Source organism: Ursus maritimus, unplaced genomic scaffold, assembly GCF_017311325.1.
Source record: "Ursus maritimus isolate PB19 unplaced genomic scaffold, ASM1731132v1 scaffold_4, whole genome shotgun sequence".
NCBI lineage: Eukaryota > Metazoa > Chordata > Mammalia > Carnivora > Ursidae > Ursus > Ursus maritimus.
The window spans coordinates 83,545,936-83,561,345 of record NW_024426552.1 but is presented as its reverse complement, the minus strand read 5'-3'; the positions used below and the strand labels follow the sequence as shown (position 1 = coordinate 83,561,345).

At 35.9% G+C, this 15,410-nt stretch overlaps 2 protein-coding genes across 5 annotated transcripts in view; one reads left to right on the top strand and one right to left on the bottom strand.

Moving 5' to 3' along the window:
• Nucleotides 1-9,067, top strand: part of MFN1 (mitofusin 1) — a 31,070-nt gene extending 22,003 nt beyond the window's left edge. For both annotated transcript variants that reach the window (XM_040621575.1, XM_008705306.2), the window contains exons 15-18: nt 1,416-1,568; nt 2,481-2,677; nt 4,766-4,900; nt 6,948-9,067. In XM_040621575.1, the coding sequence (XP_040477509.1) occupies nt 1,416-1,568; nt 2,481-2,677; nt 4,766-4,900; nt 6,948-7,035 (573 nt within the window). In that variant the 3' untranslated portion in view covers nt 7,036-9,067. The remainder of the gene's footprint in view (nt 1-1,415; nt 1,569-2,480; nt 2,678-4,765; nt 4,901-6,947) is intronic.
• Nucleotides 9,068-9,570: 503 nt separating this feature from the next.
• GNB4 (G protein subunit beta 4) overlaps nt 9,571-15,410 on the bottom strand; it is a 55,353-nt gene continuing 49,513 nt past the window's right edge. For all 3 annotated transcript variants that reach the window (XM_040621577.1, XM_040621576.1, XM_040621579.1), the window contains one exon: nt 9,571-13,776. In XM_040621577.1, coding sequence (XP_040477511.1) covers nt 13,670-13,776 — 107 coding nt within the window. In that variant the 3' untranslated portion in view covers nt 9,571-13,669. The remainder of the gene's footprint in view (nt 13,777-15,410) is intronic.

The following is a 15,410-nucleotide window of genomic DNA, read 5'->3' as shown; positions in this document are numbered from 1 at the left end:
CAGCATTTTCATTTGGTAGTGTTGTAGGTTCTGCATTCATTTTTGAAATGGTTTTTTTTCCTTAAAAGTTTTGTTTTCAGATTAAAACTGAAGTTTTGCCTTCAACTAAATTAGAGTTAAATGTAAGCATTTAGAAAAAACTTGATCAATTCAGTACTTTTTCAGAAAATCTATGGAGTTGTAAAACCATCATCACAATCCAGTTTTAGAACCTGTCACCCCAAAATGGTACCTTTGTGCCCATTTGCAGGTAATCATTATTTCCACTTCTAGCCCTATTGCTAGTCAGCTTTCTGTAACTATCATATTTTGCCCTTTCTGGACATTTCCTATAAATGGAATAATAAAAAATATGGCCGTCTGTGACTGGGCACCTTTCGCTTAGCATAGTATTTTCAAGGTTCATCATCATGGTACATGAATGTTGTAGCATGTATCAGTTCTTCATTTTTTCTAATAGGTGAATAATATTCCATTATAGACATCACACATTTTATTCAGTTGATGGACACTTGAGTTGTTTGTACCTTTTTGGCAATTATGAATAATGCTGCTATGAACACTCATGTACTATTTTTATGTGGACATCTGTTTTCATTTCTCTTGAGTATATACCTAGGAATGAAATTGCTGGGCCATGCGGTAACTCCATGTTTAACTTTCTGAGGAACTGCCAAACTTGTTTTCCAAAGCAGCTACACCATTTTACATTACCACCAGCAGTATATTAAGGTTCTGTTTCTCAACGTTCTCATCAAGACTTGTTATTGTCTGTCTTTTCTATTTAGTGGATGTGAAGGGATATTTCATGTAGTTTCAATTTGTGTTTCCCTAATGACTAATGATTTTGAACATCTTTCCATGTGCTTGTATTGGCCATTCGTATATCTTTTGAAATGTCTGTTCAGATCATTTTTTAATTGGATTATTTGGCTTCTTAACTGTAGGAGTTCTTTATTCTCTAGATAAAAGTCTTGTCATATACATGATTTCCAAGTATGTTTTTCTAGTCTGTGGCTTGTCTTTTAATTTTCGTTTGGTATAGTTTGAAGTGTAGAAGGTTTTAATTTTTAAGTTAAAAAAAATTTTTTTAAAGGATGTGTCTTTGGTGTGAGAATTTTAAAATACAGTTTTAATTCCTCTTGAGAGTTGAAGGCCTACTGTTACAGGTAGAATCATTTAGTATGAAAACTTATTATTCATCATGATATCATTGGTTCAGTATTGATCATAGAAAATAATTTTCAGACCATTTTTATTTTCTTCATATATTTATGGTAAACTCATTATTGGAGTCATTCTTTTTATAGATATGCTACTATAATTATACAAAAAATACAATAGAACATTATAGATGTAACTCTTCCATTTGTAGTTATTTAATTGTAATAATCCTTTTTCCCCAACTTTATCAGCTCCCCAGATCTTTAGCCTCTACTCCCACTGCTCCAACCAATCCTGCAACACCAGACAATGCATCACAGGAAGAAATCATGGTTACCTTAATAACAGGATTAGCCTCTCTCACGTCTAGAACTTCTATGGGCATCATCGTTGTTGGAGGAGTGGTAAGAAGTCCTTTTTAGTATAATTAAAATTGGAATTTTTGCAAAGCTGTCTGCTAGATCATGAAAAGAAAGGTATACTTACTTTTATTTCCAGAATAGTCTATAAAATGACATGAAAAGTTGTTAAAATTAGTGAATAAAGATGAGTTTCACAGGTCTAATCTTAAGTTTTTAAAAATACAAATTTATTTGTTAAAATTGAAATATAATTGACATAACCTTGTATTCTAGGCATACAAGATAATGATTTGATATACATGTATTGCAAAATGATTACCACAGTATACATTTTTAACAAATACTTCGTTAGGGAAGAAAAAAAAACAAACCACCAACTAGCTAGTCCTTAAAACAGTGCTTCCTGTTTTCACTTCACAGCACATAAAGAAATGATATTTGTACTTTGGAGTAACAGGAATGATTCAAATTCCTTATCTGGCCCTCTCTGAATACCAAAGGGATCTGCCTTAAAGTAGTAAAGATTATTTTTAACTGTTTTAACTGTTTAATTTTTTTTTAACTGCCTTAAAGTAGTAAAGATTATTTTTAACTGTTTTAACTGTTAAATTTTTTTTTTCACATCATTAACAACATAGGTTTACTTGTTTTTTAAAATCTCTGACCTAAAAAAAAAAAATCACGTCCCTTTTTGAGACACATTATATCAACTTAGCAAATGTCTGGCAGGTTATAAACATTCTTGCCTGATATTTATGTACTGCTCCTTTTTCATCTTGATTGATTTTCAGTAATTTCAGATTTTCTCACAGAGAATATATCTTTTTTTTTTTTTAAATACGTATTTGAGTCAAAGATCTGTAGGGAGCTGATGAGTTTGTTAAAATGCCTTAACATACAATCTCCCTAGTGGTGATATTCTTTCTGGAAGTAACCTGTGAATTTATCCTACAGATTTGGAAAACTGTAGGGTGGAAACTCATATCTGTTTCATTAAGCATGTATGGAGCTTTGTATCTTTACGAGAGGTTGACGTGGACCACGCGCGCTAAGGAGAGAGCCTTTAAACAGCAGTTTGTGAACTATGCAACTGAAAAACTGCAGATGATTGTTAGCTTCACAAGTGCAAACTGTAGTCATCAAGTACAACAGTAAGTTGAAAGATGTGTCTTTTATTTTTTAAGGATTATTGATATATGACATATGTGTAGAAAATGCACAACCAAGGGTTTAGCTCCAAAGAATTATCACAATGTGAACACGTTATGTAATCACCACCAAGGTGAAAAAACAATGATTATAAAACAAGTGGGCTCAAAAATGCATGATGGTATGTGTAATTTACTTCTACTGTCACAGCCCAGATTTACGAGTTTAAGATTTTGTTTTTTCAGAGAGAGAGCACGACCAAGCAGGGGTAGGGGCAGAGGACGAGGGAGAAGCAGACTCCCCACTGAGCAGGAAGCCCGACATGGGGCTCGATCCTAGGACCCTGGGATTGTGACCTGAGCCGAAGGCAGACACTTAACCAATTGAGCCACCCAGGTGCCCCACCGGATTTATAAGTTTAAAGGCATAATTCTTTTAGAACTCAAGAGAATTTTAGAATATACTGGGTCCACTAGTTTCTTTTATATATCTTAAAATTTATTTCATTGATCTAATAAAAATATAAAGAACTCCAATTAAGTCAGTGCATAGTAGTCTATATTTGGATGCTATCGAGAGCTGAATTAAAATGTTTTCTGAGCTGAAGATGATTGTGATTTAAGGGAAGAAATAACATGTACATAATTATAATAAAAGTTGAAATATGTTAATGTAAGTGGTAAGTAGGCCTCAAAAAATGAGGCTCTGGACTCTTAAATCATGAAGGATAGTGGGTCAAAAAAGACTTCCCACAAGGAAGAGTAGCCTAATGAGTTTTGAATGTGCGGAATAGGAAGATGTAGCAGAGAAACACCCCAAACCAAAAGAAAGAAAGTAGTGGGGAAAGAAATGTGTTCGGAAACATGAGAAAATTTCAGTGTAGCAGATGTGTATATGAGGGGGTACATTCGAATAGACACCTAATACTAGGACAGGAGCTTGGATATTTGGGAGTCCTGGGAGTGATGTCATCGATATTTAGCTCTGAAACAAATAACTGCAGTGGTGTGGTGTATTGAGTGGTTTAGGCTAACGAGACAAGAATTGCAGGGTGATTAAATTTTCAGACACAAGGTCAAAGTCTGTACTTCAGAGAATGGAAACAACGAGGGCACAGATCGGAGGATATTTGCCAAATATTTATTGAGCTCTTGTCTTACACAGTTTATATTTATATTAGAGATCTTTTCTCTAATGGAGGTAGCTAGACCTCCAGAAGAAATCAGCTGAGGTCACATATGTAAAAACAAAGTTAATGAAGGTTTTCATTCATCTGATCATCTTTTGCTAATTGCCTACCATGTGCTAGTAACTTTGCTAGAGGTGGTTGTAGGACATAGAGAGCTTGATCTCTTTCTTAGAAGGCTTTACATCCTAATGGAGGCAGCCTCAAATAATTACTCAAAATAATACTAGCTAAATATTTATTTAATGAAATATGAAAATAATGAAAGATGCTTAATTTGTCTAATATTGATAAATGGTGGAATGGGTTGAGAATGGAGAGGAAAAAAGACCATGGGAAATATGAATATGCACAGGAGAATAGTTGCAGAGAAAAGCTAATCCTATTCCAGAGGTACACACCTACTAGGCATGCTCCCAGTTGCAAAAATAACATGTTTGCCAAAGCTACCATATTAACTGGCACACAAATTAAATATAACCCTTTGGTTGTAGAAGCATGGTTCAGTGTTGGCTATGATTTAAATTATTTTTTGTCTAAGTCACATAAGCTCATGAAATTTTCTTGCCTGTTCTCAGTAATTGTTATTTCTATGGGCAAGGGACGAGTAAAGCTTATTGTGCTTCTGAAGAAACACACCCATCTGCCTTTTTATAGCTTTTTCATATTCACAACTGCGTGTTAGAGGTTGATACTGCCTGTTGAGCATTTGTCTTGAGGCCAGATGAAATTAAGCCTACAAGTGCCACACCCTCCCCCATAACATTCGTAACAGTGTTCTTTGATACGTTATGTTTTAGGTTTATTTTACACTTGCAGTCTTCCTATATAAGCTTTAAATTAAAGCTTTGCTCATTTTAAAAGACATTCATGACTGCTGAAAAAAACCATTTTTTATTTTAAGGGAAATGGCAACCACTTTTGCTCGCCTATGCCAACAAGTTGATATTACACAAAGACATCTGGAAGAAGAAATTGCTAGATTATCCAAAGAAATAGATCAGCTGGAGAAAATACAAAACAGTTCAAAGTTCTTAAGGTATTTGAACCTTTTTTTCTCAATAATATGAGCATTTATTAGTTTCATTACCTGAATTATGTAAAATTAGTGAATTTGTGTTAAAACTTTCTACATGGGTTTAAATTATTATTTTCCATATTTCATATGTTTTTCATTTTCAGTGAAACCTATTTAACAAGAAAAAGCAAATCTAAATTAAAAGATTAAAAGGAATTTTTTAGATCTTTATCTAAAGCTCTGTTAAGCCATACTCATCCCCATTCAGAGGAGAAGTTTGGTAATTAAAAGTTCGAGGTTTTGTTTTGTTTTTAAGATTTCTTTATTTTAGAGAGCGAGTGTGTGCTTACACACTTGTACCACCTGTACGAGTTGGGGGGTGGGGGAAAGGGACAGAATCTTCAAGCAGACTCTCCGCTGAGCATGGAGCCTGATGCAGGGCTCCGTCCCAGGACCCATGAGCTCATGACCTGAGCCAAAACCAAGAGCCGGACACTCCACTGACTGAGCCCCCAGGTGCCCAAAAGTGTGAGTTTTTAGTCCTGTGTATTCAAGACCCTTAACTTTCATTTTCACTGGGGGACTGTTGGGTGTGCTTAAATTTGAAGCAACAGAGGTAAACAAGATAGCCTAATTTTTGCAATTCTGGTTTAATATTGACTTAACATGGATTCTGTGTGATTAAGTAAAGTTTGCCTGTGAGGACCTGACCAGGAGTGTCACCATGAGGTGACTACTTCTTGGTAGGTCTTAACGTTCAGCTTTTACCCGTTAGCTGGCTCACTTATAAGTATACTTAAGCATCAGTTAATTCCTGGTAATTAGTTCCTTGGTAATTAATGCTACATACAGTTGCCCATGTAAGAGCAGCTTGCGGTGTCTCCAAATGGAGCTAAATTTTGGGACATACATCTAAAACACCTGCAGTTGAGTCTATCCACGGTGTCATAATCTGATTTGCAGTGACATTGTCATCGCTCCTCAGTTTCATAATCTCTGGAAAAGACAACTGCCTGTCACTTAGACTCCAAACTCCTTATACATACAAACACACCCAAGTAAATTTCATTTATTCCGTTCGGCCTGTTTTAAGTTAGATCATCTCAAATACAGCCTTTCAAATTTAGTAAAATTATATGTAGTATAATTTTTTGTTTTTTTTTACTTAGGTAAGTTTTTTTAGTAGTGTTTCATCTTGTTAGAGTAAAATGTAAATGATATTACTGGCACTTACTGTAGCTTTTTGATTTTGGCAGGACTGACTTGAGTAAGTGTGAATAGTTTTGATCTGCTAATCCTTTTTCTAACAGGAAAGTTTAAAATAACAAATACCATAGTATTTAGAATCTCCATTGTTACTAGATTAGGCTCAGCAGTTCAGATAAAACTTAACTTACCTCATGCTTGAGGAGAGTTGCCTGAAGAAGCATACAGGGGAGTCCATTAACTCATATGACCTTGACCATATGCACCCAGCAACAGTACAAGACCAAGAGAAAAGAGAGAAGCTCATTCAGGTATGTGTGCGCCCTGACATAGTATGCGAATGGGAGCCACAAGCTGTGTTCCTCTGTCAGTGGCAACAGTCCTCTTGTTTTAGGGTATTTGGCTGCATCAGGTATGATTCTAGTATTAAAAAAACAAACTGTTGGTATACCACGGTCTTTGACCTCTGACAGCTACTTATGTATACATAAACCCAGTTCTATGCTATATGCTTCACTTAAGGGAATTCAGGGACAGTTATGAGTCTGTGACTCAGAATATAACTCCCATGTAAGGTAATAGGACTCCATTGTCTCTTACGCTTTTCATTCTTCAGTTTTTGGTTTTTACCTCAGTGTACCTTTTTAAAGTTCTGGACACTGGATTCTGTGTTTACAGCAAAGCTATAATAGCATATATACATACTCTTAACAGGTGGTAATAGTTTAATCTGAGTTCAGATAACTATGTAGCAGCACCTGACTAGTGATTTTCTTCTTAAGATTGGATGAAATGCATTTTTCTCTCTTTGGCCTTTATGATAATTAGATTGGTATTTTATTCATTTTTTTTTTTAAATTAGAAATAAAGCCGTTCAACTTGAAAATGAGCTGGAGAATTTTACTAAGCAGTTTCTACATTCAAGCAATGAAGAAGAATCTAAACAGTAGAGATTGCTTTGGTGATCATCATAGGAGAAAATGGAACTTGGAAGATTGGGACAGTTTATGAAATTACTTTAAATATGAATTACACTAACTGTACCTATTAGCAAATCCTTGTGTAGATTCTGGTAATGATCTATCTCAGGGTGTTTGCATTTCTGAAGAGTGTTATGATGTATTTTTAGTTTTAATTTTGGGTAAAGAAAAGGCTAAATTGTGTTAAAAATGAATTAGTTAAAAGCAACAGAACCAACTATGTGACCCCTGAGGGGTGGGGCCTTGTTCTTAATTAAGGGCTCTCTTTGTTTTTGATTCTGAAAAACTCTGCTTCCTGGCATCCAGGAGTTAGAGAATGTTCCTTTCATCTTTTCTCAAAACTAATTTTTGATGCCTATTTTAATGGGAATAGTCATTTGTTTTTGTTGTTTTCTAAACTGTATTATTGCTCTAGCAAGGAGGAGTGTGGAATGTTCTTGAGTGTATTGTTTATGCAAGTTACAATCACTTTTGCCATCCTGGCAGGTATGTAAACCACTAATATACTGTTTTTACTCCCTCTTTTTTCCCATTAAAACTGATGTAAAAATGGTATAAAGATTTGTTATCATGAAGTCTCTTATAAAAGTATCCGGGTCTGAATGAATAGTTGCTTGATCTGCTTCTAAAGAAGCATTTTCCACTTCAACTATGATTATGGCAAGGAAACCTATCTCGGTTTTAGGAATAGTTTGAAGTGACAGAAATAGCCAAAGCTATGGGAGCTCTGAATTTTTGGTGGTTATGGTCATGTGCAAATGCTGTTCTGCAGAGGGTGTTCGGCAGGGATACTGCTGGATTGTTCCCCTGGGTAGCTTTTACTTTTATTGTATGAATTTGCCAGGGCACTGTTAATTTTTAACTTAATGAAATGTTCATGAGTTCAAGTACTGTATCTGTTTCTGTGTAAAAACTAATAGAACTGATTTGGAAACATGAAGAATGGCATTCTAGGGCTTTGCTACGCAGAATGTAGCCCCGAGGATCTCCAAAGCAGCAGCATCTAGATGCTTGTTAGAGGCAGAATGACAGTGCATTTGGTCAGGGGCAGTTTCTGCTTTTCCACAGAGGGTAACATGTTAGGCTCTTTTATCCATAATTCTTAATATTTCCTTTCTTGTGCCTTTGAAGCTCCCGAATGCTACTCAGTCTTTTCATAGCAGGTGCAGCACTATTTTCCAGGATATTTTAAGGAGAAAATAACATTACTTAGGTCACAGAAGCCTTTCAAAAATATATTTTTATGCAGATCAGGTACTAGGATGCAGTATTGAAATCCAAATACTAGTTTATAGCTTTTGTCGTTGCTTTATAACCAAAAAATAGTACAAGCTACCAACAAATGGGATTAGGTAGCAACTGCCACATGAAAAACTGATGTCTAAGCCTGGGTACTGCTTTTTTAGGTTACAGGTTCAAGACCTTAATCTTTGTATGAAAGTACGTGAACTTTTTGAAACAGCATAGTGGTTTGGTATCACCTCCTTAGTAATAGCACAGTGGCTGTCAAAGTTTGGTCCCTGGATTAACTATCCATCACTTGTAAACTTCTGAGACGTGCACATTGCAGGGTCCCCCCCAGACCTACTGAATCCAGTAGTGTTTGGGAACCAGCGGTCTAACAAGTCGTCCAGGTGACCTGATGCATGATCAAGTCTGAGAACTACCTGGAATAGTGGTTCTGGTATAGTGAAGCTACGGTAGTTCTCCATCACCAGTGTGAATGCAGTTCCACCTGATCAAGTTTGAAAATGCATGAATGTTGGAAATGGAACACTAAAATAATGAAACCCAACCTTTCTGCCTGGAGATATGTGCACCTCTAAGCCCATGAATTTTATACAGAATTATGTAATTCACAGCTGTAGTTAAGTCGTTGCACACGCTTGATGGTTTACTATGTATGTTTGCAGGATTATTTGTAACTTTGTATAACCTTAAACTTTTTATAGAACTACATTTTTACAAGTATGCAAGGTGAAAATAAAATTTGTTTGCCTGATAGTTGATAAATGGAGCATTTATACTGGCAGTGAGTTTTAATCTTCATGTTTGCAGTAGGCATATCCAGTATCTTGAGTAGACTGGCTCATGCACCTGGCCAAGGAAGGAAGTTCCCTCATTCATTCTGCAAGGATGTGGTAATGAAATGAAAGCCCTAAGTAAGTAATTTTTTAGCCTTTTAACAGTAGGCAGCATTTACAGTGATAAGGAGTAGGTTAAGGAAAGGAAAAAGGGTTGAGCATGAAATACTAGACTTGGAGTTTGAAAGGCTTAATTTTTAGTGATTAAGATTTTATTTATTCATTTCAGAGACACAGAAGGGCGGGTAGGGCAGAAGGAGAGGAAGAAGCAGGCTCCTCCTTGAGGAGGGAGCCCAGTGTGGTCTCAATCCCAGAACCCTGGGATCATGACCTGAGCCAAAGGTAGATGCTTAACCAACTGAGCCACCCAGGCACCCAGTTTTAGTGTGATTTTTTAAAAATTAGAACACATTACGTGAAATCTGGTTAAAAGCAATTTATTGATTACAATATCAATTCACAGCAACATTTCACAGAGCTACTGTACAAATAAAGGAATGAATCATTGTGCAAGAAAGATCCAAGAATACTATTAAATCATGGTACAAGTCCATAGTTTGGTTGAAAGCTTTTATAAGAGCTTTAAGCTACGTTCATCTTGCCCATAGTCATACTACTGACATTCCAAGTCAATTGGCTACAAGTTTGTTCTATAGAAACCACGGTAGGTGAAAAACATTTTACTCAGCTTTAAAAACCCACTTCTGTGTGGATGCCTTTGGATAAGAATATGCGAATCCAAGTGTTCAGATGCTTTGAAAACAATAGAATAGAGCACCATTGTGTAAAAGACAAAAGGCTTGAACTACCTACCAAGTATCACTGAAGTTCAATTAAAAAATAAATACTATATGATGTAAGATTTTTTCGGGAACACTTAACACCAGTTGAAACACATAACCAGTTTCTTCATGATGCTGCATTATAACTATTTTATAGGATCAGTAATTGGACTTAAGAAAAAGACTCAGGAAATTTTATCAACATGCAAACACATCCGCTAAATACAAGGTGTACCATCAATCTGTGACTAATAAACTTTTAAAAGATACACTGCTACCTTAAACATTCAACTACAAACCATTTTAATGAGTACCTATTGTAACCAATATTTTTAGATATACCACAGAATTTAAGGCAACTCAAAATGAACGGGAGGAAAAACTAGTAAAGATGAAACTTAATTCACAATACCAGTTTTTTTCATTGTGCTACTCTTTCTCACAAGAAGGATGGGCTAAACTTGAGAGTGTTTTAAAAAATTCTAACAGGAGATAAGAGTTTAAAATTTTGCTTTCCACAATGGCAAAAGGGAAATTTGAAGCTGAACATAGTACTTGATTTAAAAGCAAGAATTTTTAAGCATGATTTATACCGTAAAGATTCTAGAGAGAATATTGTGAAAATGAAAGGCCCATTTAGAAGACTGTTTAATCAGTTTCCATAAGTTTAAACATCAACAGATAAGCCACAAGTATTCACTTGCCTTGTAGTTTAAAATGTGAAACATTCAACAGTAACCAAAGCATAAATTTCCCTGAATGTTTTCACTTTTAAAAAGGTTAAAATTGTTAAATCTAAGACCGCAATAGTGTCGGAAAAGGTCAGTTATGATATTGGCATGGTATATTTTAACAATAAAAATTTCATTGTCACCTGGAGAAGGCAAGATCCATTTCTCTCAATAGGTTAACTTTAAAATTGCTTAACATGTTCCAGAAGCACAAACATCCATATGTCTAGGATACTAGTTAACTATCATCGTGCAGTAGTTCAGCTGAGTCTACATTAAAATGAGAATGGCCTATTAGACTTATATAATTGAAATGTTAAACCCAAATTTTTGCCCCTGTGAAGATGAATTCGGTGTGGTGCATGGAACCATGGGATCACAACTAGAAAAATCGGAGGGAGGGAGGGAGGGAGTCTAAACCTCTAACACAGCTGCCAAAAAGGAGGCCTGCCTGTCCATCAGGGTGGAGAGGTCTTTGCTATCAGCTTTCGGGACCATCTGCTGAACCACATGGCAATCACTCACTCCTTTTAGAAAAGAATATGTTCTCTTAAATTATTCTTGCCAGATCTGAAAAAAACAGTCTTTATGAAGTGATTAATGAATCTATAAACAAACATGCTGAGGCATATTATGTTTAAATGTTTCTTATAAGGTAAAAGAAAACAGGCACCAGATAAATGCAACAATCTTGATGCAAAGTCTTTAAAACTGCACAGTAATACTCTATTACTCTTACTGGTTACAAGTCTTACACACAACACTTAAGACTATCAGCTGAACTCAAACTGCAAGTAAATAAATATATTTAGCAATTTGAACCTTGATTACTAGAGAGCAAAGGTTTAGCTAGTAAGTTAATGTGGTAATGAGTCACCATTTTATCTTCTGTATAAATAGCCACTGTAGTGGTTGGGTCTTAGTTGCCTAGTACACACTGAATTATGGGAACTGCTTTTAAGCTTATCTACGAAGACTTTAACTCATTCTATCAACATGCTAATAAAGACCATGAAATTCTTGTAGTCTGTGTATCTCCGACAAAAGTATCTTTGTTACTAGAATAACTTTCAAAGTAGAGATACTCTTACACATTATATATATATATATGGCTATTTTGAACATGGCAGAAGTGGTTTCTTGAACAGGAATTTTGAATGAATTGCTGAACTACATACATGGCAAACCCTCACCTTTTTGGGAAATGAATACGTTCCTTTAAAATATTCTTGCCTTACCTCAAAGAGCTATTCCTTATGAAATGACAGTCCACAAACATTAATTGCAAAAAAAGTTCATAGAAATCTTATATGTGTTTATAAATATACATTCATGCCTGCCATCTACAATAGTCTTTTTTTTTGGTCCTATATCTTAATCTTTATCCATTTCCTTTTTATTATCAGCTGATCTTAAAACTGATAGAGACTTCATTATAGTTGATGCACTTACTAGCACATTCACAAAAATGAAAATTCACAAGTAAAATTTGGGGAGTATTTAGGGTTACATGTGATCAAAAGTTGAGACCCATCTCAACAGTAACGGACATGGTTCGCTAAATTACAAAAATAATGCACTTCTATATATGAGAATAATCCATGACTTCACCATCAAGCAAGACTAACAATCTTCTATTGTCCTTTAGCTTTAGTTATAGGGGGAAAGTATCTTTGTTTCAATGGGGGGGACGCATTCTAGCAATAGACACATTATATCATTGACAAACAGGAGTTGCTTAGTATTTTCCTCTGACTCCTTTAAGAACCGCTCCTGGAATTTTTCTTTTGGCTTTAAAGTGGAGTCCCTTGGATCTAAGGCTTCTTTTTGGCAAAATCACTTAGAAACCATTATTTTGTGCCAAGAGAAGAATTACAGAAGAGCAAGAAGTCTGAATATTTCCTTTTTAAAATTTAAGTCACAGATAATATAAAATCTGAATTGATATAAACTATTTGAACATGAATTCATAAAGCTACCTTGCTACACAATTATAACTAATCAAGTGTAGTGACTGGTTAGATTTTAACACTCCTTTCAACAACATAATACCATCACATTGTATTTCCCATCTACATGTGTATCAACGGAGAACACTGGGGAAAATTCTTCAGCTACAAGGACGATCTAAATGTTAATCTGAAATAATGAGTGGACCCTACAAACTCGGTTCTAGATTATAAAATCACTAGGAAAGCCCAACTATTTAGAGGGCTACTCAAAGTGTCATTTGATCGTAACCAGATTTTTTAAATGTCAAGAACCATTTTTACGCAATTACTGCTATTAATGTAAGAGTTTCTCATATAGGTCTAGAATTTCAGAATGAAATCTCGATTCCCTGGCCTTCAGATTACCTCCCCCTCCAAGGACTGAAAATGAGCACTTATTTAAATTCGTAGGATGGCAAAGGATGCCGCAGAAACTAATTATCTACTCAACAGAGACTACCCTCTGAGTTACTAGGCCTGCTAGCATTTGAGACATGAAGCAACCAGGAGCTCTTTTGGATGAAAAAGGGAGGTCAGAAATCAAGAAGCCTTTCTTCAAACATAAGTACACATACATAGGGGATCACCTCCATCTATTACTGTGCCTACTTCTTCCATTACAAAACTCAAAAATGTGATACTTCTTATGTATAGAAAGTTAAAAATGTAGGTCTTAAAAAATGCAAACACAATCAAACATGAAAACAGCTATAATGTGTACATTCTGTCCTACACAAAGAAAATAACAAATTTGAGTACAAGCAAAAATTCATCAAGGTTAAATTAGCTCAACTCCTCAAATTAATGCACTGGTCCTTTTGATCTCAGCAAGCACCCTTGCATTTTCCCCCCACTTTTTTGTTTTGTAGTTTACTGAAATCATCTTTTTGTATATAATAATCTCAATAGAAAAATCTTCACCTGCAAATATAAGGTAGAATTTTCTTCTCACAGCGATAGGCTGTAGCACTGATTTCTCCAGATTGCAACGGAGAACAGAAAACCTGTACACACTATTAATTCCAGATTCTAAGAAAACTGTCCCAAGAGCCTGTTGCCACAGCCATGCCATCATCGGTTACACCTAAACAGCTGACGCGGTTATCATGACCAGCAAGAACACCTGAAAAACAAAAGTTCGGTAAAAAGTTAACAGGCAACTTTCAGAATTAAACAGGTATATGCATAAAAGATCTAGAAGGGTATTTAAAACCTAACCTGGGAGACTGGGTGCAAGAGGTAAGCTAGATATGTGAAATACAGTTCTTCGCATTATATGAATTTCTGGCGCGTACATCAGCCCATGCTTATCACTCTTGACATACTTTATAGTCATGCTTGCTTAGCTCTAGGAAAAGAGATGTATACTTTACATCTCTAATAAGTTCATGATCTGCCAGATGTTGCCACTGCTGTTTTCAAAACAGAATCTCAAATGCAGTTCAGTGAAGCGGCCTTTCACCACAAGAACAGCAAGAATAGGAATGAAGTTGCCTGACCTCACCACTTCCAAAAACACCAATGTAATTTATGTACTTTGTTCTGTTAAACAGTAAACACCGCAATGTTTTGGTTATAACTTTGTGAAACCACCCAACTCATCTAGTTATAGTTTCGTATATTAAAGTTAAATTCATTTGATAGATCACCACATGGGATAAAACGAATATTCCCAAATAACTGCGAGGAAAATAAGAAACGTGAAGATCTACAAGAAAACTTAGAATATATCAAATTCAAGAATTTTTTCTTTAATAAACTGTGTTTGAGTTTGCAGTATCTCTGTAACAAAGCAAAATCATGTTCGCCCAACCTCAGGAACATACTCTTGTCTAACGCAATGCTCTCTGCAGAACCCCCGGCACAGCAGCGTGTAGCAACGGACAACTGTACAATTATGGGTTGAAACAACAAATGAGCACTGTGACTAGATACTCCAAGTCACGTTGGAAAGGAAAATGAATTAGCAATTCACAAGTTGTCATTCAAATTTACTGTGAAGTATCCAGTGGAGCCAACCTGAAACCAAGCAGCTGTAAGCAAAGCAAAACTAACTCAAGCATATGCTAAATTATGGAAAACAAACACATTCTAATTTTGTTAGGGATACTAATTGATTCAATACAGGCAAAACACCTAATACCTCTTTAAACAAAAGTCCTAATTGTGTAAACACTGACTGGCGTTCTAAATAAAATCCGCTGTACATGGGAAACATTAGAAGACACAAAGGAGGTGGCCGTGGTGGGAGGAAAGATGTTAAAGCTGAACCCCAACAGAGAACGCCAAGAAGTTGAAAAGAAAAAAAAAAATCAATGACTCATTCGAATTGTTCTAAAGCTTCCAGACATTCTCTGTTGAGGGTTCAGCTTCACCATCACTCTCCCACCGCCCCCCAGTGCGGATACTAATAAACCATGTTGGAGTGCGCACGCACACAATCAAGGAATAGCAAGAGAGGACTATTATTTAGAGATCTGGAAAGAAATACTTAGGAGCTACCTTAGGGAACAGGAAATGAGGGCTGGGGCCAGAGGACTGCTGTTTGGTAACAAGCCATGTACCTGTTTGCATATGCATAATACTGATTCTAAAGAATACTTAAAATCACTGTGTAAGTTGTTATTCCTGACAGTCCCCAGTGTGACTTGATACAGTCCCTAATATTCTGGAAGCGACGGGGGAGCACTCAGGGCATGGGGCTAAGGGGAAGGTGGGAACAGGTCCTGCCCCAGACAAGATCTGCTCCGGATGCAA